The 27,630-nt window shown below is 41.0% G+C and overlaps 1 protein-coding gene across 1 annotated transcript in view; it reads left to right on the top strand.

Moving 5' to 3' along the window:
- Window positions 1-21,908, top strand: part of ubr4 (ubiquitin protein ligase E3 component n-recognin 4) — a 52,182-nt gene extending 30,274 nt beyond the window's left edge. Inside the window, 56 exon segments of the mRNA XM_084428353.1 lie at window positions 465-528; window positions 992-1,126; window positions 1,233-1,407; window positions 1,489-1,626; window positions 1,704-1,825; window positions 1,913-2,024; window positions 2,112-2,242; window positions 2,969-3,146; window positions 3,260-3,364; window positions 3,594-3,731; window positions 3,839-4,007; window positions 4,109-4,313; window positions 4,700-4,813; window positions 6,876-7,085; window positions 7,177-7,326; window positions 8,597-8,824; window positions 8,910-8,988; window positions 9,182-9,394; window positions 9,519-9,687; window positions 9,782-9,926; window positions 10,070-10,155; window positions 10,249-10,336; window positions 10,428-10,621; window positions 10,721-10,960; window positions 11,078-11,216; window positions 11,394-11,519; window positions 11,608-11,736; window positions 12,251-12,594; window positions 12,677-12,767; window positions 12,889-12,973; window positions 13,152-13,279; window positions 13,358-13,487; window positions 13,573-13,730; window positions 13,815-13,924; window positions 14,048-14,189; window positions 14,271-14,352; window positions 14,465-14,638; window positions 14,721-14,842; window positions 14,939-15,136; window positions 15,646-15,726; window positions 15,845-15,932; window positions 16,037-16,164; window positions 16,258-16,365; window positions 16,435-16,554; window positions 16,652-16,842; window positions 16,940-17,113; window positions 17,813-17,912; window positions 17,995-18,213; window positions 18,303-18,416; window positions 18,503-18,645; window positions 18,740-18,865; window positions 18,955-19,149; window positions 19,239-19,463; window positions 20,249-20,339; window positions 20,443-20,605; window positions 20,707-21,908. Coding sequence (XP_084284479.1) covers window positions 465-528; window positions 992-1,126; window positions 1,233-1,407; window positions 1,489-1,626; window positions 1,704-1,825; window positions 1,913-2,024; window positions 2,112-2,242; window positions 2,969-3,146; window positions 3,260-3,364; window positions 3,594-3,731; window positions 3,839-4,007; window positions 4,109-4,313; window positions 4,700-4,813; window positions 6,876-7,085; window positions 7,177-7,326; window positions 8,597-8,824; window positions 8,910-8,988; window positions 9,182-9,394; window positions 9,519-9,687; window positions 9,782-9,926; window positions 10,070-10,155; window positions 10,249-10,336; window positions 10,428-10,621; window positions 10,721-10,960; window positions 11,078-11,216; window positions 11,394-11,519; window positions 11,608-11,736; window positions 12,251-12,594; window positions 12,677-12,767; window positions 12,889-12,973; window positions 13,152-13,279; window positions 13,358-13,487; window positions 13,573-13,730; window positions 13,815-13,924; window positions 14,048-14,189; window positions 14,271-14,352; window positions 14,465-14,638; window positions 14,721-14,842; window positions 14,939-15,136; window positions 15,646-15,726; window positions 15,845-15,932; window positions 16,037-16,164; window positions 16,258-16,365; window positions 16,435-16,554; window positions 16,652-16,842; window positions 16,940-17,113; window positions 17,813-17,912; window positions 17,995-18,213; window positions 18,303-18,416; window positions 18,503-18,645; window positions 18,740-18,865; window positions 18,955-19,149; window positions 19,239-19,463; window positions 20,249-20,339; window positions 20,443-20,605; window positions 20,707-20,771 — 8,077 coding nt within the window. The 3' untranslated portion in view covers window positions 20,772-21,908.
- Window positions 21,909-27,630: the final 5,722 nt, after the last annotated feature.

Below are 27,630 nucleotides of genomic sequence, written 5' to 3'. Positions count from 1 at the left end.
CGTGCTTGCATGCAATCGTTTCCTGTGTTTGACATACAAATCATTTTTACGTATTTCTTTTCTGTGATCCTCACACATTTTTCTTTTTCTTTGCTCCCTAAAACAATAAAAAAAGTTGTGAAACTGAGTCCTTATCAGCCTTGGACCGGTTAGTAACCGCCCTTTCTCTGCTTGTGTGCATGGTGGTTTGCTCGTGTGTGTGTGTGTGTGTGTGTGTATGTGTGAGAGAGCAGTCAGACTGAGCTTGCTCTGGTGTAGATCATGCAGGACAATTACAGCATTTATAAAGACATTAGTAATCACACAGTTGTTCTTTAACACTCATAATGTTTGATGATAATGTGTTATGGTTTGAGAATGACAATGCTTTGAGAATGGTGTAGAATTTGAACATGTTAGTATGGACGGCTGTAATTTTAATACAATGCATTGCTTTCCCTATCTAACTGTTGTCTGATCTCTAGGTTGGTGGTCAGCTCACTGGAAGCTTTAGAGAGCTGCTTTGCCGTGGGCTCCCCTGTTGAAAAGGTAAGGAGGAGATATTCTCTTTGAGATTGGGGATATCAAAAGTACTGTTGCTTTGCTGCTAAGTTGGTCCAAAATTTTAAAATAAAAATATCATAAGGTATATCATTGTACCTTGTCTATAGGATTAGCACATTTGCCTTTCAGTAAATCAGAAAGGTATACTAGTTTTGCACAAGAAAATATTTGTTTTGAATGTATGTTTAAAATTATGTACATTCAAATAAGATGAAATCCTATCAGTTGTTTTATTGTGCTTTTTTAGTCATTTGTGCTTCAATTTCAGCTTTTTGTTTCAATCATATTTTTTTTTTATTAATTTTTTTTATAGTTAAAAATAGCAGCACTACGTTTTTTTATAGCAAATATCAAAACCACTGTTGGTTTCTGTCTATTTTCTGTTTCTTCTGTTTTTGATTGAAATTTCCATTTTTGTGTGATGCTTTTCCATCCCTAAAATCTATAGGAGAAAAATAAAACTGCGGCTCTAGAGTTGGCCACTCTCCTCCTGTCCATCCCCACTCCTGCTGGAGTACTGCAACAGACCAAAGGCCTTCTGGCAAGCCTGCACACCAGCCGCACAGCCTACCACAACCACAAGGTACACATGATCACTGCTGATTAGAACATGTGTAGAACCCGTGTTAAACATGAATCACCATGTCTTTTACGCTCAGCTTCATAACTGGTGCTGAATCTGTATTTAGGATCAGTCTCTGCTGAGCAACGCAGTACAGTGTCTGAACAGCTGCAGTAAAGAAGGGAAGGAGCTGGACCCTGATGTGTTCCAGAGGCTGGTGATCACAGCCCGCTCCATCGCCATCATGAGACCCAATAATCTTGTGCACTTCACCGAGTCCAGACTTCCTCAATCAGACACTGGTACGCTCATTAAACCTCTTGTACGTTCATCTTGTAGTCATTTTATGTGCCTCTTAATACAGGCAGTTTTTCTCTTGTCAGATGTAGGTGATGATGGGAAGGATGGCCTGAAATATGATACTGAGAGCTGTAGCTTCATCATGCAACTGGTTACTAACTTCTGGAAACTTCATGCCCTCAAACCCAAGAATGCCTTTTTGGCTCCAGCCTGTTTGCCAGGTACGTGGTCGGATTGATTTGAAGAGTCCACGGCTGTATTGTTTCAAAATACTGACATCGTTTTGTTTTTCTCTAAGGTCTAACTCACATTGAAGCCACAGTGAATGCTCTAATTGATATCATTCATGGCTACTGCACCTGTGAGCTGGATTACATAAATGTGGCATCCAAAATCTACATGCAGATGCTGCTCTGCCCTGTATGTATCCCGTTTTCATTCTTCTCAGATATAATCTATATCTTTTGAGAACAGTTATCATTGTAATCTAATCTTTTTGGTCTACAGGACACCTCTGTGAGCTTTGCTTGCAAACAGGCGCTGATTAGAGTTTTGAGACCCAGAAACAAGCGCAGACATGTGACCTTGCCTTCTCCCCCACGCTCCAACACGCCCATGGGTATGAGCCGTGCATTTCAGCTTTGTGACTTAAATCATACACGCACACCTCAATGAATCAACCTCAAACAATGCATTTCTGTGCTAGGAGATAAAGATGACGACGATGATGACGATGCTGATGAGAAGATGCAGTCCTCCAACATGACGGGAGGGGAAGGCGGCAGGCAAGAGAGTCAAGAGCAAAACGAGGTGGACCACGGTGACTTTGAGATGGTGGTGAGCTTCGCAGCCTCTATTAGTCCTTCTATTGGACCCTAAGAGTGTTCATTTATCTGACAATGATTAGATTGGATTTTATTATTTTATGATTGTGAAATTCACTCTTAAATTGGGACTTGGTTTGATTTGATTTGATTTGATTTGATTTGATCTGAACTGATTTGATTATTTTGGATTGATTTGTAATTAATGCATATATTCACTACTGTTCAAACATTTAGGGTCCATAAGACTTTTTGTTTATGAAAGAATTCTCATAAACTGCATTTATTTGATTAAAAATAAAATAAAACCGTAATATTGTGAAATATTAATATAATTTAATCATTAAATAATATAATCAAATTTTGACTAAATAATTCAGTTTCGAATTTAATTTTGGGCAGTAATATGATTCTTTAAATCATGCAAGTCATATAATTATCTATATATTAGTATAACAGGTAATGAACAAATAATCATCGTGAGTCAAGGTGCGTTAAAGCTTATCTCCAAGCAACTTTTCCCAAGTGGATACACATAACGAATAATGATGCACAAATATAAACTCAGCAGCTCAATTTACTTCATGTAAGCAGAACATCAGAAGTCCAGGTCATGCTATAAACAGCCAGCCCCCCCCAAAAAAAACGCCACTGGTGAACACAGTCTTTGTCCAAACTTGTGTATTTAAAGCAGGCAGTTGTTATATAATCCTCTTCTTTCTCTCTGTTTGATGTGCAGTCTGAGTCTATGGTGCTGGAAACAGCAGAGAATGTGAGCAATGGGAACCCCTCGTCTCTGGAAGCACTGCTGGCAGGGGCGGAGGGCTTCCCACCCATGCTGGACATCCCCCCAGATGCTGATGACGAGACCATGGTGGAGCTGGCTATAGCGCTCAGTCTTCAACAAGACCAGCAAGGTCACTTTTTCCACTTTTCCGCCCTCAGAGAGAAACCAGCATGCCTTTTTTTTTTTTTTTGCTAGTTATATGACCATCAGTTGTCTAATGTTGAATATATGCTGTGTCAGCAGGCAGCAGCAGCAGTGCTCTTGGTCTACAGAGTCTGGGTCTGTCCGGTCAGGCCCCCAGCTCCTCATCTTTGGACGCGGGGACCCTTTCAGACACCACTGCATCAGGTAACTGCACCCATCTCTCCACAAATCTCTTTCTGTAATACTTATTGCATGCTCATTGCTCATCCACCATTCCTTCTGTCATCCCTTCATGTCATTGTTTCTTCCAATTTCCAATAATTTTCAAACATATGGCTGTTTTTCTATGTATATGTTCGTGTGCACCTTTAGAAACCCCCCCTTAGCAAAGCCTGCTGTTTTTTTCCTGTAACAGCTCTGGTTATGCTTTCAGCCCCAGCCTCGGATGATGAGGGGAGCACAGCGGCCACAGACGGCTCCACGCTGCGCACCTCTCCCGCCGAGCACGGGGGCAGCGTGGGCTCTGAGAGCGGAGGCAGTGCCGTCGACTCAGTTGCCGGTGAACACAATGGTAAGACTTGAATTGTTACTGTTTATTTGATGTTTTTAAACATAAAAGATTTTAAAGTGGCTCGTTTTGGGAAGTTTCATCCACTCAAGACAATTTGTGTGTTTCAGTGTCTGGCCGCAGCAGTGCTTACGGGGACACGACTGTTGAAGGACACCCTGCTGGACCAGGCAGCGTGAGCTCCAGCACTGGAGCCATCAGCACCACTACGGCCCAGCATGAAGGAGATGGATCAGAAGGAGAAGGAGAGACAGAGGGTGACATCCACACAAGCAACAGGTCTGTCTACATGAAGGAGCACATGTCTCCTTTTATAAACTAGAATAAAATACGTTTCTGTATAATAACTGTCTATTTGCCTGTCTCGCTCCTCTGACCAGGTTGCACATGGTGCGTTTGATGCTCTTGGAGCGTCTCCTGCAGCACCTGTCCCAGCTCCACGCTGTTGGTGGAGTTCAGGCCATTCCCTACATGCAGGTCATCCTCATGCTGACCACAGATCTAGATGGAGAGGACGAGAAAGACAAGGGAGCACTGGACGACCTTCTGGCCCAGCTCATCGCAGAGCTCGGCATGCACAAGAAGGTGAGACTACATTGCAAGAACTTCACTTAAATGCATTGTTCTAGTTTGGAATGTATATCCCCACAGACAAAGCTTAAGCCCTGTCACAGACTAAAATGCATGTTTGAGCTGTTTTAACTGAAAGCAACTTGCTCTGACATATCTTATGCCATTGTTTTGTCTCAGGATGGACACCAGTATTTATTTTATTTTTTTCTAAGGCACATTTATAAAAGCTACTTTAATGTCCTAATTGAACTAAAGTCTAATCCTGCCTTAATCTAAGCCTTGTCTGTTAAACCAGGCCATAGATTATATTATAGATATCAATATACATATAGAGGAGACATAGATAGATGGAATATATAGATATACAGAATATAGATTGTGTCATTTTTGGTTTCCAGGATGTTTCAAAGAAGAATGAGCGCTGCTCCATAAACGAGGTGCACCTGGTCATCATGAGGCTCCTCAGTGTCTTCATGTCCCGCACCAAGTCTGGCTCAAAATCCTCCTCTGAGGTAACTGTCAACTTCGCTATGGTAATATCGTGCTCTCAAAGCTTTGTTCTGAAGGTTAAAATATTTATTTTGAACCACTAAGTCTGAGAATTAAATAGGGCTGGGTATTGAGTTCGATACTTTTTAGGCACCGACCGAATTGCCTCAATACCATTGAGTATCAAAAAAATGTCTTTGTCATTCGGTACCAAATTTCGATACCTGAGGGGGTTAATCTTGTCAACGTCAGTGAAACAATAAGCATGCAGTATGTATGATGTGCTCAAATCAAGTGCTGGCTGTGGTGAGGCATCCAGGAAAAACACTAGTTTACACTAGGATTCATATTTAAATAGACCTTTGCGGTTTAATATTCTCACTTTGACAACATCTCATTTGAGAGAAACTATCATCACATCACAGAAGAAGGTCTAGACGGCAACCAGTAAAAATAAAAGTTTGGTTTAACGTAAAGAAACTGCGATATAAATATATTTCTCTTGTACAGTATAATGTTTATCTTAATGTAATACTACTACTACTAATAATAATAATACAAATATTATTAAACAAATTTTCTTCCATGTTATAATTTTAACAGTAAACCTCTGTTGTGTAGCACTTGTTTGCCAAGAGCTTGTTTCATTTTAATTTTAATAAAAGATAAATTAATGTTTTATGCCTTCATTTGATTACCAGAAATATAAATTAAATACACAAAAAAAAACAATTTTTTTTTTTTTTATTGGGCCCTATTATTGTATACAAATTAAGAAATTAAGTTGTTTTTATGAATTCAATTAATTATATATGTTTTTGATTAAACCATTAAAATGGAATATAGACTAAATTAAACAGAAAGCAAAGAACTGGGTAAAAATAAAATAAAACTTTTTTTTTTAAAACTGTTAATAAATTGCTGTTAAATTGAACAGATGCTTTTTGATTAATACAATTTAATTTAACCATCCAGAAAAATTTAAACCGGGGGGGGGGGAACGGAATCCAGAATAATTTAAATATTATAAAATATTGTAAATGTATAATATTGTTTTCAATTTTAATGTATTTTAAATTGTAATTTATTCCTGTGATGGCAAAGTTGAATTTTCTGCATCATTACCCCAGTCTTCAATGTCACATGATCCTTCAGAAATCATTCTAATATGCTGATTTGATGCTCAAGAAACATTTCTGATTACAGTTGTGCTTCATATTTTCATGATTGTTTTGATGAATAGAAAGTTCAAAAGAATTTTAATTTAATTATAATTAACATAGAATATAGAATTGTTACATTTGTAAAAGTCTTTACTGTCACTTTTGATCAATTTAATGTATCCTTACTAAATAAAAGTGTTGATTTCTTTAAAAGAAAATATTTTTACTTGTGAACGGTTGAGCACAAACGTTTTATAAATTATTTCACTCTTAGGTCTCTGTTTGGATTTAGTAAATTTACAAAATACGTTTTTTAAGATTAAAATTATATTTAATTCTTTAAATAAGAAATACATTTTAACTTTAAATTCTTATTTATTTCCTTTTACATGTTTAGGAAATTTAATATTAAAGTATACTTTTAAGAAATGTTATAGTTTTAAATCTTCTATTATTTACATTTAATAAAATGTTAAGTATTTAAAATGTAGCTGGTGACATAATTGTTGAACATTAATTTGATTGGAAGCCACACTATTAAATTGATTACATCTGTTTGTATACATAGTTCTGACTTCCTACCTTGCATGTATTTAACCAGCTATAGTTTCCACAAAGCAGCACATGTCCGAACAGACCCTTATGTGTTATCTGTTATGCATTTATTATTTTTCCAATAATGATCCAGAGTATTGATTCAGCCAATAGAAAAGTGTCATTATAAGAGCAAAGTGGCTCTCATAATTTAATGTATGCAGAAAAGCCTAAAAGTTTACCTCAAATGTAACAATATATTTTGTTTTGGGAAGTTTAAATCGAGTTAATTTCTAATATTATTGTTTACATGCTACAAGGTTTACTTTGCAGAGCAGTGAGTGTAAAAAACCTTTAAATAATTCAGTTTCATCTGTTTTCTTGCCAGTCGTCTTCGCTCATCTCCAACGCAACTGCTACCGCTCTGCTCAGCATGGGAGCGATAGACTACTGCCTGCATGTGCTCAAATCCCTGCTAGAGTTCTGGAAGACCCAGCAGGGTGAGGAAGAGCCAACGGCCACCAGTCAGCTCCTTAAACCCCACACTTCGTCTTCACCCCCAGACATGAGCCCCTTCTTCCTACGCCAATATGTCAAGGTACAGTTCTTAAAAAGCTTGCTCTTACCCAAACGTTAAATGTATTGTATAAGAAAATATCCGGATCTTTAAAATTGTGGGTGTTTCTCAGGGCCACGCTGCTGATGTGTTTGAAGCATACTCTCAGCTCCTCACCGAGATGGTCCTCCGACTGCCTTACCAGATCAAGAAAATCGCAGACGCCAACCCACGCATCCCACCGCCTATCTTTGATCACTCCTGGTTCTATTTCCTCTCTGAGGTAATGCACGTAATTCGCTTTTGGCCTGTGCTGAAGAGTTATCAATGAATAATTCAGCATGCATCAACCTCTTTCAGCTTTATTTTTTATTTATGTAGCGCTTTTTACAATACTGATTGTTTCAAAGCAGCTTTATAGTGATAACAGGAAAATAATGCAACTAAGTTTGTTTCTGCTGTACAGCAGATCTAGAAGAAAATAGCGTTATAGTCCAGCTTAAAGGGATACTCCACTTTTTTCGGAAATAAGCTCATTTTACATCTCCCCCAGAGTTAAACAGTTGAGTTTTACCGTTTTAGAATCCATTCAGCCGAACTCCGGGTCTGACGGTACCACTTTTAGCATAGCTTAGCACAGATCATTGATTCTGATGAGTCCAGTAGCATTTCTTTCAAAATGACCAAAGAGTTTCAATATTTTTCCTATTTAAAACTTGACTCTTCTGTAGTTAAACCGTGTACTAAGATCGACGGAAAATGAAAAGTTGCGATTTTCTAAGCCTATATGGCTAGGAACTACTCTCATTCCAGCATAATAATCAAGGAACTATGTGGCTGTACCATGGGTGCAGCAGGCGTAATGATATGACGCAGCGCCTGAAAATAGTCCCCAGCTCGGTAACTTCTTCCAACGTGACCGGGACTAAGTTTGTCTAACCTATTAGACCTATTTTCAGGCGCTGCGTCATATCATTACGCCTGCTGCACTCATGGTACAGCCGCACAGTTCCTTGATTATTACGCCGGAATGAGAGTAGTTCCTAGCCATATAGGCTTAGAAAATCGCAACTTTTCATTTTCCGTCGATCTTAGTACACGGTTTAACTACAGAACAGTCAAGTTTTAAATAGGAAAAATATTGAAACTCTTTGGTCATTTTGAAAGAAATGCTACTGGACTCATCAGAATCAATGATCTGTGCTAAGCTATGCTAAAAGTGGTACCGTCAGACCCGGAGTTCGGCTGAATGGATTCTAAAACGGTAAAACTCAACTGTTTAACTCTGGGGGAGATGTAAAATGAGCATATTTCCGAAAAAAGTGGAGTATCCCTTTAAGTAAGTTCAGTGATGGTTAATTTTTGTTGGAAAAAAAGTTAATTTAGTTCATTTATAGATGTGTGTGTGTAAATGTGTGTGTATATGTGTAATATATATATATAAATATATATATAATATCCAGCTCACTTCAGTTCTTATATAATGGTGTCAATGTAGGCAGTTCAATAATATTGTTGAATATTAAATGTCCCCCCTTTCGATTATCTTCCAGTATCTGATGATCCAGCAGACACCGTTCGTGAGGCGACAGGTGAGGAAGCTTCTGCTGTTCATCTGCGGATCCAAAGAGAAGTACCGCCAACTCCGAGACCTCCACACGCTTGACTCTCACGTGCGTGGCATCAAGAAGCTTCTGGAGGAGCAGGGCATCTTCCTGAGGGGAGGAATCGTCACAGCGACATCTGGCTCCGCTCTACAGTATGACACTCTCATTAGTCTGGTGAGTAACAGGCATGTGTGACACCCTACGATTTTTATTCTTCTTTTAGTTTGGATTTGTGTGAACTTTTTTTTCTTTTACACAGATGGAACACCTTAAAGCATGTGCTGAAATAGCCACTCAGAGAACAATCAACTGGCAGAAGTTCTGCATGAAGGATGACTGTAAGTGTGCAATGTTCCTTTATCCAAAGAGTCTTGCATTGCATTCAGGGTGCAAATTTGGTCAGTTCTTGCTTTCCGTGGGAATTGAATCCATGACTCTACAACTAAGAGACCTAGAACAGCTAAGCCTTCCTGTAGCTCAAACAGTAAAGTCACATATGGTACTAATCGAATTCTCTCTGTCTTTGTGTAGCGGTGTTGTACTTCCTGCTGCAAGTGAGTTTTCTAGTAGATGAGGGTGTTTCTCCGGTCCTGCTGCAGCTGCTCTCTTGCGCCTTATGTGGCAGTAAAGTCCTGGCAGCCTCGACAGGATCTTCAGGTGGAGGTTCAGGGACATCTCAGCCCTCTCAGAGCAAATCCTCCAGCAAGAAGAGCAAGAAAGAGGACAAGGAAAAGGACAAAGAAGGTTCGATGTTTTTTCAATGATCTTTCATAATTTTTTTTATCATTGAACCACTTTCATTTAGGATTAAAAATCTGAAAAATTATTCATGACACTTTTCTCAATGTTCCTGTTGTGTTTCCTGCAGGAGATGGAGCTGGCAGTCAGGAAGATCAGTTGTGTACGGCTCTTGTTAGTCAGCTCAACAAATTTGCAGATAAGGAGACTCTTATTCAGTTCCTGCGTTGCTTCCTGCTCGAGTCCAACTCTTCATCTGTGCGCTGGCAAGCTCACTGCCTCGCGCTGCATATCTACAGGTGCTTAGAAGCAAGAATCTTCTCTTAATGCACTCCCTTGTGTCCAGTGCTTTGAGCTTAAACCATCATGTTAAACTGAACATTTATCTTTCAGGAACTCAAACAAATCCCAGCAGGAGTTGCTGCTCGACCTGATGTGGGCCATTTGGCCAGAACTACCTGCTTATGGACGTAAAGCTGCTCAGTTTGTGGACCTGCTCGGATATTTCTCCCTCAAAACACCTCAGACAGAAAAGAAGGTAGTCATATGAGATTGTTTATTGTGGGTGACTGGGTAGAATTTGGTTATACTTTTTGAACAGTAGTGTAATTTATAGTAGGTTTAAAATGTTGGTATGACTGTGTTGCATTGCACCTAATGTTTTGCTTCTGTGTTTTCCAGCTGAAGGAATACTCTCAAAAAGCTGTAGAAATTTTGAGAGCACAAAACCACATCCTGACCAATCATCCCAATTCAAACATATACAAGTAAGTGTTCCCAGCATCTCATTGGAAGATATTTTGGGTCACGGATGTGAGAACATCTCAGAATTTTTCATCTCTTAACACTTATCTTCTCAGCACCCTGTCTGGACTGGTGGAATTTGATGGATTTTACCTGGAGAGTGATCCCTGCTTGGTGTGCAACAATCCTGAAGTGCCCTTCTCTGTGAGTGACGTTCATGACATGTCACATTTAAATGCTTGTTTTAGGTGCTATGGGTCTGAATGTTGGCCTACTTTATTCCCTGTGCTATTAGAACATCAAACTCTCATCTATCAAAGTGGACACCCGTTACACTACCACTCAGCAAGTGGTGAAGCTGATTGGCAGCCACACTATCAGCAAAGTCACAGTGAAGATTGGCGATCTCAAGAGAACCAAGATGGTTCGCACGATCAACCTCTACTACAACAACAGGACCGTACAGGCCATCGTTGAACTGAAGAACAAGTGAGCATGCTAATCAGACTCTCAAAAATGCCCATTTTTGCTGACAGTATTTGTAGATGGTTGATGATACATTAAATAATTTGAAATGTGTGTACACAGACCTGCTCGCTGGCACAAAGCTAAGAAGGTGCAGTTGACTCCAGGCCAAACTGAAGTGAAGATCGACCTCCCTCTCCCCATCGTGGCCTCCAACCTCATGATCGAGTTCTCTGATTTTTATGAGAACTACCAGGCGTCTACAGAGACCCTGCAGTGTCCTCGCTGCAGCGCCTCTGTCCCTGCCAACCCAGGGGTTTGCGGCAACTGCGGAGAGAATGTGTATCAGTGTCACAAGTGCAGGTACGAAGGGTCTGGATGTTGAGATGTGCTTTAAAAATGAACTTTGTACAAAGCCCCAAGAAACAGACAGAATTGCCCTGAAATTGAGGTTGCAATTGTCTGTTTTGAATTTTCCAGGTCCATTAATTACGACGAAAAGGACCCGTTCCTGTGCAATGCCTGTGGTTTCTGTAAATATGCACGCTTTGACTTCATGCTGTATGCAAAACCCTGCTGTGCTGTGGATCCTATAGAAAATGAAGAAGATAGGAAAAAGGTATGGCAGGCATAAATATTAAATATATTAATATTCATTTATATAGATTGTGTAATGTAAAACAAAAATGTGTACAACAACAGAAAACGAGACATATAAACAGACCGGGTTAAGTTGGGAATAGTCTAAATGAAAGTCCTCTTACTAAAACATTTGTTACTGATTTATTGTGTCCAGGCCGTGACCAACATCAACACTCTACTCGACAAGGCTGACCGGGTTTACCACCAGCTCATGGGCCACCGGCCGCAGCTGGAAAGTCTGCTGTCCAAAGTGAACGAGGCTGCACCGGAGAAACCACAGGTCAGTCTGTCAGCATTGATCAGTTTCAGACAGATCAATGACTTTTCTCTTTTGAATGTGTCATTCATGTTTTCATGATTTTTCTCAGGATGATACAGGAGCAGGTGCTGGTCTGGGCACGTCCACTGCCTGTGTTAACCGGTACATTCAGCAGCTGGCACAGGAATACAGCGGAGACTGCAAAACTTCATTCGATGAGCTTTCCAAAATCATCCAGGTTAGCGATCAATAGAGCTGTTACTATACCAGGGGTGGGTTTCCCATAAGCATCGTTAGCCAACAATGGTCGCAAGTTTTGTTGAATTAAGTTGGTAACGATGGAACTTGCGAGCATAGTTGGCTTCAGGAACCATACCTCAGAATGGCAGTCAAGAACAATACCAGAGAAATTTTACGATACTAATACCAATGTTCATACCATAGCAATTTTCAGTAGCAACTAATATTCTATTAAAGTTAAATAATAAATATTTAATTATAACATAATAATAAAATACTTTTAACTCTTTTACTTTTAACTAACTAATATGAATATTATTATCTTAATAGTGCTAATAATTAAATTGAATTATTAATTATATAATAATTTATGTAGCTAGTGTTGATAATTTATTATAATTATACTTGTTTAATAGCATATTAAAGTTAAATATTAATATTTGCATAAGTATTATTGTTAAATTTATTATAAAATGGATGTTGAAGAGTCTTTTTTTTTATTACTTATTCAGAAAGTGCTTGCGTCGCGCAAGGAGCTGCTGGAGTATGACCTGCAGCAGCGGGAAGCAGCTACCAAATCATCCCGCACCTCCACCCAGCCCACCTTCACAGCCAGCCAGTACCGAGCCCTGTCTGTGCTGGGCTGTGGACACACATCCTCCACCAAGTGCTACGGCTGTGCGTCCGCAGTTACGGGCCACTGCATCACTCTGCTGCGCGCACTGGCGACCAACACTGCCATTAGGCAGATTCTGGTACTGCAGGGCCTCATCCGAGAGCTGTTTGAGTACAACCTGCGCCGCGGCACCGGAGCCATGAGGGAGGAGGTCCGTCAGCTCGTCTGTTTGCTCACCAGGTATATACACACAAGTCTCTGAAGAGAATAGCTAATGATGTTTACAAGTTGCTCACTACTTTTATGTCAATGTATTTTGCAGAGATCACCCAGAGGCCACGCAACAGATGAATGACCTAATTATTGCCAAGGTGTCAGCTGCCCTTAAAGGACACTGGGCCAACCCTGATCTGGTATTTATTACATAGTACATTTTAAAGATCACATCTAGCTATTTTGAACTACTGTTTTTGATTCATGTGGCAGGTCTTTAGTACTTGACTCTAGTTCTTACAGTTGTCATCTCTCATTCAGGTCAGTAGTTTGCAGTATGAAATGCTGCTTCTTACAGACTCCATTGCTAAGGAGGGAGGATGCTGGGAGCTCAGACTTCGCTGTGGTGAGTACTGTGGTGGATTTCCAGAGATAAACGTCTGAACCTGTATATATCCTCAAGCTATAGTTGTTCAACAGAAATATCATCTTGAGATGTTTTTTATATAGTCCTCAGCTTATCTGTGTTGGCCAGGATTTTTATATCAGTGCTTCCCTACTCTCATGCCTCTGTTCATTTTCAGCCCTGAGTCTTTTCTTGATGGCGGTGAATATAAAGACCCCTGTGGTGGTGGAAAACATTACACTGATGTGCCTGAGGATCCTGCAAAAACTCATCAAACCTCCTGCCCCCACCAGCAAGAAAAACAAGGTACAACAGACTCATAGTACTGATGATGTGTTGATCAATACGTTCTGATGCACTTACTTTAATTGTGCTTCTTAACAGGATACTGCCGTCGAATCCCTGACTACAGTCAAGCCATATAACAACGAGATCCATGCACAGGCCCAGCTCTGGCTCAAAAAAGACCCGAAAGCATCTTATGAAGCCTGGAAAAAGTGCCTTCCTGCTAGATGTAAATATCCAAATTTTGCATTAGCAATGCTGTGGGCTATTGGCATGAAATCCTTTACTTGATTCTGCACTCTCGTCTTTCTCAGGTCAGGAAACCGTCTCTAAACCCTCGAATAAGGCTGAGATCAGGAGGCAGTACCTGATGGAGAAGTACGTGTGGAAATGGAAGCAGTTCATGAGATCTAGATCAGAAGGCCTGTTCCCTCGCCTGCTCAAACTGGGCCATAACAACTGGCTGAGACAAGTAAATGCTCCCTCAAAAGTTTCTAGAGTGTCTGGATTCTATTCTCCATTTATGTGCTCTAATGTAATCTGACCCCTCTCGTAGGTGCTCTTCACCCCAGCCACCCAGGCAGCGAGGCAGGCGGCTTGCACCATCGTCGAAGCTCTAACAACAATCCCCAGCCGCAAGCAGCAGGTTCTGGACCTTCTAACAAGGTACAAATCACATGGATGAATAAAATAATCCTTTTTGGCCCAATATTTTCACAATAGACTCAAGCGAGTCAGATTTAGGAGACATCTTTTACTGGACTGAAGATTTTGTTGTTTGTTCTTCAGTTATCTGGATGAGCTTAGCATCGCGGGAGAGTGTGCTGCAGAATACCTGGCTTTGTACCAGAAGCTCATCAAACCTGCTCACTGGAAGGTTTATCTGGCTGCCCGGGGTGTCCTGCCATACATTGGCAACCTTATCACCAAGGTATCATCAGAAACTGTTAATATTATATGGTTATATAGTGAGGATGTGTCATTTCCATTAACCTGAACTTGTGTTCTTCAGGAAATTGCTCATCTTCTCGCCCTTGAAGAGGCCACACTGAGCACAGACTTACAGCAGGGATATGCCCTCAAGAGCTTAACAGGTGAATTTTAGTTTTTGTGTCCTATTTGATCAGGATCAGTAAAGTTAAATTCATTAATCTAAAACTTCTTGAGAGATTGTGGCTTTTTTTAACAGTTTCTGTTTTCATTCAGGCCTGCTGTCCTCGTTCGTGGAGGTGGAGTCCATTAAGCGTCACTTTAAGAGTCGGTTGGTTGGCACAGTCCTGAACGGCTACTTGTGCTTGAGGAAGCTGGTGGTCCAGAGAACTAAACTGATAGATGAGACCCAGGACATGCTGTTGGAGATGTTGGAAGATATGACTACAGGTTCCAGCCTTCACCTTCAGGTCGTATCTGATGTTGCTGCATTATTAGAGACAAAATCAGCTCAATGATTCTTCTTTTGTAGGAACTGAGTCGGAGACCAAAGCATTCATGGCTGTGTGCATCGAAACTGCAAAGCGGTACGATCTGGATGATTACCGCACCCCTGTCTTCATCTTCGAGCGGTTGTGTAGCATCATTTATCCGGTGAGTAGACTTCAGCTCATTGACATTCAGCTATAGCTTTTGGAAAAATGATCTTGGCAATACTCAAGCTAATTTCTCTTATCTGTGTCTGTGAAGGAGGAGAATGAGGTGACAGAGTTCTTTGTTACGCTGGAGAAGGACCCGCAGCAGGAGGACTTCCTGCAGGGCCGTATGCCAGGAAACCCATACAGCAGTAATGAACCAGGCATTGGCCCTCTTATGAGGGATATCAAGAACAAAATCTGCCAGGATTGCGATCTTGTGGCACTACTGGAAGACGACAGTGGCATGGAGGTATGTAATCTGCAACAGTCCAGTGTCCTGGGGCTTAATTTCAAATAATTTGCTTAGCCTTATTTTCCATTATTTGTATTTTTAAATCATTGTAAAAAAGAAAGACGTTTATTAAGGTTTTAGGGTCAATTACACTACCTTAAAAAAAAAAAGGAAAAAAAAGGGTCAGTTTCTTTTTGTAAAAAATAGTTTTATTCAGCAAGGATGCATTAAATTGATCAAAAGTGTTGTTCATTTGAACTTTCTATTCATCAAAGAATCCTGAAAATGTATTAAAATAATGGGGTAAAATGTGTTAAAATAAATATATAGGGGGTATTATTACATTTCATAAATGTATGAAAATGTGGTGTGCCCAACTAAGTGGTGCAACCAGAAACATGCAGGGGGGGCGGAACACGATTTTAACAAGATCAAGACAAAGAAAAAAGCTTTATCTTATCTAGTCTTGAACACTTTTATTTGAACATTTATCTGCATTCATTTTTAAACATGACTTTTCTTTGCAGCTCCTTGTCAATAACAAGATCATTAGTCTGGATCTGTCTGTTGCTGAGGTCTATAAGAAGGTCTGGTGCCCCACCAATGAGGTGAGCTGAAGAGAATTCAAAAGATACTTGATTTTATTCATTCTTTAACTAATTGCTCATGATTAAAAAATATTTTTACTTATCAACCACAATTTAAAAATTGTTTCTTTCAATAAAGGGTGAGCCAATGAGGATAATCTACAGAATGAGGGGGCTTCTGGGAGATGCAACAGAGGAGTTCATTGAGTCTTTGGACTCAACTACAGGTAAGTGTTATGTTGTAGGACTTTTTCTTAAGATTACTGTCAGTTTTTTTCTTCTAGTTTATCTCGTGTTTCTTATTTTTAATTGGTGTTTTGTGTCTTTGCAGACGAAGAGGAGGATGATGAGGAGGTATATAAGATGGCTGGAGTGATGGCGCAGTGTGGAGGTCTAGAGTGCATGTTGAACAGGCTCTCTGGAATCAAAGATTTCAAACAGGGCCGGCACCTTCTCACCGTGAGTGTGAAGTTCACCTCTCTAATTCATCCCTTTCTACACATTCCTTAGAAACCTCAGAGACTATTCTAATGATTGTGTTTTACTTTATAGGTTCTTCTTAAGTTGTTTAGTTACTGTGTGAAAGTGAAAATCAACAGACAGCAGCTGGTGAAACCAGAGATGAACACACTGAATGTTATGTTGGGCACGCTGAATCTGGTAGGTAACAAACCAAAAGATAAAATGTAATATTTAAGAGGATATTTGTAATTGGATGTTGTGTTTCAGGCATTGGTGGCAGAGCAGGAGAGCAAGGACAGTGGAGGAGCATCCATAGCAGAGCAGGTTCTTAGTATTATGGAGATAATCCTGGATGAGGCAAATGCTGAGACTGTGTCTGAAGACAAGGTCAGCAAGACATTTTGATTTATGCAATGAATATTACAAACAAATAGAAGTGAGCCAGTTGTGTTTAGATCTCTCCTCCATTGTGTTTCTCCTCCAGGGTAACCTGCTGCTGACGGGTGATAAGGACCAGCTGGTGATGCTGCTGGACCAGATCAACACGTTGTTTGTGCGTTCAAATCCCAGTGTCCTACAGGGGCTGCTCCGCATCATCCCTTACCTGTCCTTTGGTGAACTAGAGAAGATGCACATCCTGGTGGAGCGCTTTAAACCCTGCTGCAACTTCGATAAGTATGGAGTTTGTCCATCTCTATAACCTAGAACTGACTTCTCCTTGAAACAGTGGAGAATGTTTGCTGATTTTAACACCATTTGTTTTCGCATTCAGGTATGATGAGGAGCACAGTGCTGATGACAAGGTCTTCCTGGACTGCTTCTGTAAAATAGCTGCAGGAATCAAGAACAATAGTAATGGCCATCAACTGAAAGACCTCATCTTACAGAAGGGCATCACCCAGAGTGCTCTGGACTATATGAAGAAACATATCCCCTGTGCTAAGAAGTATGAAATGTCTAAATATAACGCGTATATTATATATATGCATGTATTCATTTATCATAAAATTTTAATGTATTAATTATATTATTTATTATATACTGTGTAATAAATACAATATAGAATTGTTATATAAATACATATATAATTATTTATTATAAATAATACATCAACTTTTATCCATATCCAAATATACATATTTTTATAGATGTGTGTGTGTGTGTGTGTGTATATATGTGTGTGTGTGTGTGTGTGTGTGTGTGTGTGTGTGTGTGTGTATATATATATATATATATATGTATGTATATGTGTGTGTGTGTGTGTATATATATATATATATATATATATATATAGTGCTGTTGATTTATCATGTTCATTAGGTGCGGTTAATTATGGAAAAAAATAGCGTTAAAATTATTAACGTATTTAACGCACCCTGACCCGCCCAGACCTGTACGACAAAATTGTAAATAAATGTCGCCAATAAAAACATTTAAATAAATATAAATAATATATACATTTATATTGTAAAATAAGTTATTTATATTTATTGATTTTATTCAGTGTAAAATAATTAATCCTAACTATTTTTTAACTAATAAAAATATAAAACAAAAAAATATATAATAAATATGTATCTACCCATTTATTAAAAACATTACTGTTTACAGAGTGATTTCCCTGACTATACATATTGTTTTGTAGCCTGGATGCAGACGTTTGGAAGAAATTCCTTGCTCGACCAGCCCTTCCGTTCATCCTTAGACTGCTGCGTGGTCTGGCCACCCAACACCCCCCTACACAGGTAATACTTTAACCACTAGTTTGAGATAATTATTTCATACGCACACAACAAAAATGAATTAAACCATCTCTTCTTGTTATAGATGCTAATCGGAACAGATTCAATAACCAATTTGCACAAGCTGGAGCAGGTGTCCAGTGACGAAGGTATCGGCACTTTAGCAGAGAATCTTCTGGAGGCTCTAAGGGAGCACGCCGAGGTTAACCTAAAGATTGACGCTGCTCGAAGGGAGACTCGAGCAGAGAAGAAACGCATGGCCATGGCGATGAGGCAGAAAGCTCTCGGCACGCTGGGAATGACAGTGAGTTGCACATATAGATAGAAGCTTGATGTTTAAACCAGAAAAAAGTCTTTGAATTGAAATATTTAAATTTTTTGCTTTTGTTTCAGACCAATGAGAAGGGCCAAGTGGTGACTAAGACATCCCTGCTTAAACAGATGGAGGAGCTCATAGAAGAACCTGGCTTGACTTGCTGTATTTGTAGAGAGGGCTACAAGTTCCAGGTCTGTTTCTCTACCAATTACATTCTATTTTACTGTAGGTTGTTGTGGTGTTAATGTTCAGCCTCTTCATATTTTGTACTCCACAGCCTACCAAAGTTCTGGGCATCTACACATTTACAAAGCGTGTGGCCCTTGAGGAGTTTGAGAACAAACCCCGCAAGCAGCAGGGTTACAGCACTGTCTCACACTTTAACATAGTCCACTATGACTGCCACCTTGCTGCTGTCAGGTGCGTGAAATTGCTGTGAATACAATGGATTTGATCAAGGAAGGTTTAGTCGTCTTGCTTGGTTTATAATTTTCTCTCTGTGTGTCTGAATCAGGCTTGCCAGAGGGCGTGAGGAATGGGAAAGTGCGGCGCTACAGAATGCCAACACAAAGTGCAATGGGCTCCTACCAGTATGGGGGCCACACGTACCCGAATCTGCCTTTGCCACCTGCCTGGCAAGGTACGTCATTCTTGCATCCAGTTTAAATGAGTACTAAGATGTACTCCTGAATATCTACAAGAATATATCCTTATTTTGTACTGTTGCAGGCACAACACATATCTGCAAGAGTGCACAGGGCAAAGGGAACCCACATACCAGCTCAACATTCATGATACCAAGCTGCTGTTCCTGCGCTTTGCAATGGAGCAATCCTTTAGCGTGGACACGGGAGGAGGAGGCCGCGAGAGCAACATCCACCTCATCCCTTACATCATTCACACAGTTCTTTACGTCCTCAACACGTACGTTTATCAAATATGAGATTTAAATTCCAATGCATTTTGACATGTTACAGTTTTTAAGCTTTTTTTTCTTCTGACTTCCTCCATAGAACAAGGGCCACATCACGAGAGGAAAAGAATCTACAGAGCTTCTTAGAGCAGCCTGGTGAGAAGTGGATGGAGACTTCGTACGAGGTGGACGGGCCGCACTACTTCACTATATTGGCCATGCACATCCTACCACCTGAGCGCTGGAGGACTACACGTGTTGACTTCCTGCGCAGGCTGCTGGTCACCTCTCATGCCCGCAAAGTCTCACCAGGGGGTGCTAACAAGTAAGGGAACGAAGCATGACTCTGCACGTGTCAGAGCTTGAACATTTAAGAGCTTTTATAAGTGTGTGCTGTGCTTTACACGCTTAGGTGTGTATTTTTGGATTTGGCAAGTGTTTTGTGCTCACTCAAGATGCTTATGTTGGCTTAAAGCTAGACTATAGTATGCCTAGAGGATTGATGCAAGATTATATCAGGCATGGCTTGGACTGGGTGTGTCAGATTGTTTCAGGCCTCTGTATTATTGTTTGTAAATGTTTTGCTCTTTTATTATATCTAAACGTTGTTGTTATATATTATATTATCAAAAAATTATATATTATCAAAAAACATGTATTACAATTATATATTATAATATATAAATTATATATTATACAATATAAATAACAAACATTCATCTTTTTCGTGTTAAGTTCGAATGCATGTCAGATCCGTGTCATGTGCGTCATGTCTTAAAGTGACAGCTGTCTTCTATCTATATATATATATATATATATATATATATATATATATATATATATATATATATATATATATATATATATATAATGTTTTTAAATGTTTTTTTAATGGCTATTCATGATTTTGCTCATATTATTGTGATGAATGAATTTTAGCATTATTGTTGCCATTATATAATTAAAACATTTTGTTTTTCTATAAATTATACAATTTATGTACATACACATTAAAAATGTATACATCATTTTTATTGTTTTGATCATTTCAGAATTTGATAGTCAGAATTTCATTTTAATTGATACATGATTGCATTTTTATAATTTCAGGCTCACTGACAAAGCAGTGAAGGAGTATGCTGTTTACCGCTCACCGCTTCTCTTCTGGGGTCTGGTGGATCTTATCTATGATATGTTTAGGGTATGAGGATATTTTTCCCCTCTTTCTGACTCCTGTAAGCATGATGTCTAATAAGTGCGTGCTTCCATGAAATCTAATGTTATCTGCTATGTTCCTACAACAGAAAGTGCCCACCAGCAACACAGAAGGAGGCTGGTCCTTCTCGCTCGCAGAGTACATAAGGCACAATGACATGCCTATCTATGAGGCTTCAGAAAGGGTGTTGAGGTCTTTCCAGGATGAACTCATGCCTGCTGAATCCTTTTCAGAGTTCCTGGATGTCGTAGGTCAGACATTTTTAACACGCACAAAGCTGTAATTGTCAAGCTGTAAAATAATGTGGCTGTACAGACAGAATATTAATTTCTTGTACTGACTCTCTTCCCAGGACTTCTGTCAGAAATCCCAGACCCTGACGCCTTCCTGCTGGACCTGTTGAACTCTGTGCCCTGATGGCACACATTTATGCACCTCACTTTATGGACTCGTGACCGCTCTGTCCAGTGCAGGTGTTCCTTAAACATGGAGTCTGTCCGCTACCCGGACCCAGCTATTCGCAACTCCAAAGGGACACCTTTCAATCGGGGCCCAGGCTCCTAAAACTTCCATCAGCTCGCATACACACTCATTCACCTTCACTTCTGCTCCTGATCTCCGCGTGGGTTCATTCAGTTATAACTCTCTCCTAAACAAGAAAGTGACGAGTTAATGCGCATTTATTCTACAGTGGTTTTGTAACACCTAATACACATAAACACACCATTCTGTTTTAATCTGAAATGTTGCAGGTAATCCGGTTGGGAATTATTTCATAAACAACCTTGATGGCATTTGTTTTTCCCTTTGTGATTTTGTTTGTTTTTTGACTCAAGTTCTAAATTGGCTAAGAGTTACAGATTCACTCAAATGTGAACTAATCTCTCATTGTCTTCTGTCTTTTTTTTTTTTTGCGGTGGTGTTCTATGAATTGTTTGCAGTTTGTAAGAAAGGCAAAGCCTGACACTGGTTCTGTGATGCGATGCAAATGTGTGATTGTTTTCCATGTGTAAATGGTTAAAGAGTGAGATGAAAGCTTGTTTAATGTGTTATTCCCGTGAAATGGAAATACTTTCTGATTTGTAAAAGATTTACCTGCATCAACAATGAAACACAAAGATAAAGAGAATAAAAAAGGGCCTGCATATTTATTTTGGGAGCCTTTTTCCACTTTGTTTTTCTGGTTGTGTTATTGTGTTTTGATCAAAATCACAATACTAAATTTATTTTTCGTTTTGTCTTCCATGTGACGGTAATTCACTCAATAATATTCCGCAGATTAAACATTTTCCCCAGAGCAAGTTGTGCCTCTGGTAAGCAAGGTGCCACTGAGAAGAGTCTCAGTGATTTTAAGTTTATTCTTACAATATAAACACCTGCGATAGGGTGTTCTTGAGCTGAATGCATGGTGTGAAGTTTGTTAAAAATAAGAAAACAAGAAAACCCACTTAGTGTTTATTCGCCTATTCCCGCTGCTACAATGTTCAACTGTTGCTGAATGTCTGCTTTTTGAATTAGCTCAACTTAATAAAGGTGTAAGAATACCATATCTGACTCAATGTGTCACACAAGCAGTGTTGTTTTAGTAATATGTATATGCTAGTATTGCATTCAATATTTTAATTTAGCTTTTAATTTCTATTTTCAGTTTTAGTATTTTTTTTTTTGCTTTTGTCATTTTAATACTAGTTTTTATTTCTATTTAGGTTTATTTTTATTTTAGTACCTCAACTTAAACTTATTTTAGTTAGCTGTAATATTTTTATTTTATATTGTTATTTCAGCTTCTTTTTTTTCCAATTACCAAAAATGCTGGTTACAAACGTAACTGGTAATATAAGTGGAAGACCGCCAGAGGCAGTGCTGAAAGCACTAGTAGAAAATCCCTCGCGCTCACGCTTGACCGAGAGTCAAATAATAAAGTTGTCAACTCGTGACTCATGACGTGTCTTCGGCTATAATAACCCCATTACACGTCAAATCGATCTCTAGATCATTCTTGCGATGCCGAATTACCAGAGACTCTGGTGGTCTTCCACTTAGTCATAGAACCACAATTACGTTCGTAACCAGCATTTAATTTCCTTTCACTCCAGACCACCAGATGCAGTGCTGAAAGCACCAGAGACACTGCAGCGTATATCACTGGCAAGGGAGTCACATTCAATCTGTAGAAATGTGAAAACATGCAGGCTGAACCCCAAGTTGCTGCAGAACAAATTTCAGAAAGCGATACTCCTCTGAACGCTGCCCAAGATGTTGCCAAAGCACGTAGAATGACCGAGAATAGAAGACACAGACGATTAGCTCCTTTCAGGAAAGCAACAATCAGCCAGTCAGACCCAAGTGAAGAGTCACTAAACTCTGATCGTGAGCTGCTAAAGCTGCCACATACACCTTTAGTGTGGATGTATAACGCCCAAGTTCCAAAAGAAGTTGCAGAACATCCAAAATGCATCAAACTGAGCAGTGTAATCAACATCACAGCTAGAACACCAGTCAGAGAACATCTTCCATTTACGAGGGCAGTGAGACGTCTGACTGTCCGCGAACACATCTACCGCTGCGCCATACGTCCTCCATATCATTAGCACCACTTCTGAGTGTAGAGTCCAATCTTCCTGTCCAATCGCGGTCTGATTGAGTCGGCCTGGTAGATATCCTGCTTGGATGGACAGCAGGTTGACTCGAGCCCAAATAAGCAGGTTGTGAGCTACCTGAAGCGCACTCTGTGACCTTGTGCCTCCCTGATGGTTGATATAAAAAACAGTCACCTTGTCTGTGCACACCAAAACATTGTTTTCCCCTGAGAACAGTTTGAACGTGAAGAAGTGTAAGAAACAACGCTGTCAACTCCAGGACATTGATGTGCGCTGTGAGCAGAGAACCTCTCCAAGCCGCTCTGCGAGAGTTGCAAGTGCCAGACTTGTCCGAGAAGACTGACATCCGTCCTTATGACCTCCCACTGTGCAGGTGGTACTCCCAATGGTACTCCTCTGACGAGAAACCAAGGTGTTGTGATTTTCTTGTATTTGTCTCGTATTGGACACAGACGTTTTTGAATGAGCCATCGTCGAAAAGGTCTGAGTAGATGCTTTGATGTGTTTGATCCACTGCTTGCTGGGGTGATGCTGCACAGACAAGCCAGTAATCCAGGTATGACAACACTCTCATGCCAGACCTCTGGAGTGGTTCCAACGCTGCCTGGAGAAACTTTGAGAAAACTCTTGGTGCCAGAGACAGGCCAAACGGAAGAACCCTGAACTGAAATATTTGATCCATGAATTCAAATCGAAGGAATCGCCTGTGTTCTGGAACAATTGGAACGTGAAAATAGACGTCTTTCAAATCTATTGTCATGAACCAATCTTGTGGCAAGATTGCCTGTAACACATCGGTTGTTCATAGCATTCGTAACGGCAAAAACTTTAGAAACCGATTCAGATTTCTTAGATCTAATGTCTAAACCCGCCGTCTTTCTTCGCGACCAGAAAATTAATGGAAAAAAAATCCCCTGGGATGAACTTGGGGGTCGACTAGTTCTATGGCACCCTTGCGCAACAACATCTGAACTTTGTGTGCAAGTGCCTCTGACTGGTGTGGATTGTGAACTAATGTTAACATTAAAGGCTCATCAAGCCTCGGACCAACACCTATCGGATCTCTGCAATTCATTCCTCCACTTTTTCGCTGACAAAATCAACATCATTCACCAATCTCTATCCCCTGTATCTGACCTCCCAGTATCTACTCCAGCACCTACCACGGCCCCTCTTCTCCCCATCCCTCCTGACCTCCCTCCCCCTCCTCCACACTGCCTCCTCTCCCAGTTTGACTTGGTCACCCCTCCTGAAATCTCTAAACTCATCAGCTCTTCCAAACCCACTACCTGCTCCCTTGACTCCCTCCCTACTCCACTCCTGAAGTCCTGCCTCCCCGTCCTATGCCCCTATGCCCCTACCTCACTAACCTCTTCAACTCCTCACTGTCCCTTGGAACTGTCCCCTCTGCCTTCAAAAATGCCGCTGTCACCCCAATCCTTAAAAAACCTGGTCTGGATCCCTCCTCCCTCAACAACTACCGCCCAAAATCCAACCTCCCCTTTCTGTCTAAAACCCTGGAACGTATAGTCGCCTCACAACTACAATCCTATCTTCATGCCAATACCCAATTTGAACCTCTCCAATCTGGTTTTCGCCCCCTCTACAGCACAGAAGCCGCTCTCCTCAAAGTCCTCAACGACCTCCTCACATCCGCTGACACCGGTTCCCTCAACATCCTCATCCTCCTCCTCCTCGACCTGAGTGCAGCCTTCGATACCGTGAGCCATAAAATCCTGCTCACCAGACTCAAAGACGAAGGTACTGCACTCAGCTGGCTCTGCTCCTACCTTTCCAACAGATCTCACTTCATCTCTCTCCATAACCACAGCTCTGCCACAACCACAGTCACCCAAGGTGTTCCCCAAGGCTCCGTACTCGGCCCCCTCCTCTTCATCATCTACATCTTCCCCCTTGGTCAGATACTCCGCCACTTCAACCTGGACTTCCACTGTTATGCCGATGACACCCAGATCTACCTCAGCACCAAATCCCCCCACAATCCTCCCCTCTCCCACATCAACTCCTGTCTGTCAGCTATTAAAACCTGGATGCAACACAACTTCCTCAAACTCAACAGCGATAAAACAGAATTCCTCCTCATAGGCTCCAAATCCACACTCAGCAAAATCAATAACCACAATCTCCCCAGGTCCACAACCTTGGCGTGATCTTTGATTCCACCCTCTCCCTTGAGCCCATATCCATCATGTCATTAAAACCTCCTTCTTTCATCTCCACAACATCGCCAAAATCAGACCCTCTCTCACACCCCCAGCTACTGAAAGAATCATTCACGCCTTCATCTCCTCTTGACTGGACTACTGCAACTCACTACTCCTTGGCATCAGCTCTACCTATACATCAAACGACTCCAACTGGTCCAGAACGCAGCTGCCCGACTCATCACCCACTCCAAATCCTGGCTCCACATCACTCCAGTCCTAAAACAACTCCACTGGCTTCCTATCTCCCACCGGATCAAAATCCTGGTCCTCATCTACAAAGCCCTTCACCATCTGGCCCCCTCATACTTCACTGACCTCCTCTCCCCCTACCAACCCTTGCGGTCCCTCAGATCCACCTCAGCCGGTCTCCTCTGCATCCACAAGTCCAACCTCCGCAGTTTTGGGGACAGAGCCTTCTCCAGGGCAGCTCCCAGGCTCTGGAACTCCCTCCCCCAAGAGATCCGCACCTCTGAGTCCCTCACCATCTTCCAGTCCCGCCTCAAGACCCATCTCTTCACCTCTGCCTATCCGTAGCCCTACGCCTCCTCCATTTTCATCTGTGTTTGATTCTTGTTTTGTTTTGTTTTGTTTTGCATTGTTTTTATTATCTATCTGCCCAATAAAGCGACTTTGAGTTTGTGAAAAGCGCTATATAAATTCAATTTATTATTATTATTACGTCTCACCCCAGTATGAACAGGAGGCTTACAGCGAAACTGTATACGGTACCCTGTCAACAGGGTATTTTGTTATTGATCTCCAATGATCCAGGTGACTATCCATGAAACAGCCCACTGTCGACCCTTCCGCGTCAGTGGTCCCGTGAACGCTTTTCTGTAGAGGTGGGGGGACGTCATTGGGGGCCTGGGTGTCGTGCTTGAAAAGTCCACACGGCTGAGTCCCACCATGTCTGGGGGGTAGAGAAGCTTGTGGATACCGATGTTGGAAATGTTGAGAAGGCCTATACGTAGGTCTTACACCAATATTGTGATAACGGACACCAGAGGCTGTCGGAGGGGGCCTGGATCCTGAGGCTGTCCCCACATGACGCGAACGAGTTTCAGACACCGACATGCATTGGTCCCAAGCTTCCTGTCCAGCTGATCCAAAACTTGTCTCAAATTATTCCGACATACCACTGGCAAGGACGATTGGGCAAACCATACCTGCCGTCGAGCTTGCACAAGAGTGCCCAAAACTGTGCCACAGTGATCAGCGAAAACACCAATGGCCTGTAACGCATTAGTTAGATCCACCACTAATGGGTCAGATGAAGCTTCACTCAGAGAGGAGTGTAAGGCCACAAGCATATGCGCCAAAGAATTAGAAACACGGCCAAGGCTTGCTATAGAATTGTATACACGTGACAGTAGCTTATCAGTGCGTCTACACTCAACATTGGGGCAGCGCACGTTTTCATGAAGTGCCTCATCAGGAGACACAATGAGTGCTGCACCAGTGCACCAGATTAATGCGGGCGAGTATCACTTTTAATTTTCCTTCCAGTAATTCAACAACTAAAGATGACCCAACTGACATTGTCTCACCACCAGAATGACACGACTGATCTGGAGGTAAAATTTTCCTCAGCACCTGACATCACTGGATTAACTTAGCTTTAAAAAGCGATTTCAGAGGCAGCCACTGACATCACATCTAACTCCTGTCCCGTTTGCATCATTGGCGACGAAGCTATAGGTGATTCAAACTGATCGGCGAGAGTGCAGGTGGGGAGGAGCTGAAAATGGAGACATGAAGTCGGACACTTTCTGCTTCCCGTAGTGACTCTCGCACTGCGTTAGCATACTTTACCACAGCTGAAGTGGAATAAATGCAATATTTGCCAAATACACAGATGTTTCAGAGACATTTTAATTCAATACTTTATGTACTGCTTAATACAGTGTCTGTTTGTACAAGAATAAAGTTCAACATAAGCCTATACTATCAATGAAATGGGGTCTATGTTTTTTTATCAGTTTTATTTTGATAAATATGACACAATATAACATTGCGACTACATAAAAAGAGTGTTTACTGTTATAAAAACTGATTTGTGAGCTTTAGTGGAACTAAAGGTGTGAGAATAAACATGAAACACATGTGATCGTTGTCATGCGGTGAATCCGGCCAATCGTGAAACAGCTGTGTCGTCATCAGAGCTCTTGAGAAGCTGCACTGGGTGAGTTCTCCAGCTGCTCTCGAAACGGTCTTGTGGTACTTTGATACCATACGTCACAGTCACGTGTTGTCGGCGCTGTCTCAAGTCGGACAAAACTTCAAGTCAGCCGCCGATCGGTCTGCGCAGAGCTGCATGAAGTCGAACAAGCCTTATGCAACACGGGTACCTCCCCTCTAATGAGTATATACGCCCCTTCAAGTTTCAAGTTTGTTTTTATTTATATAGCACCTTTAAAAACAGCAAACATGGCTGACCAAAGAGCTGAA

The sequence above is a fragment of the Rutilus rutilus genome, assembly GCF_951802725.1.
Source record: "Rutilus rutilus genome assembly, chromosome: 13".
Lineage (NCBI taxonomy): Eukaryota > Metazoa > Chordata > Actinopteri > Cypriniformes > Leuciscidae > Rutilus > Rutilus rutilus.
The sequence above is the reverse complement of the archived record's forward strand: the minus strand, read 5'-3'. Positions and strand labels throughout refer to the sequence as shown.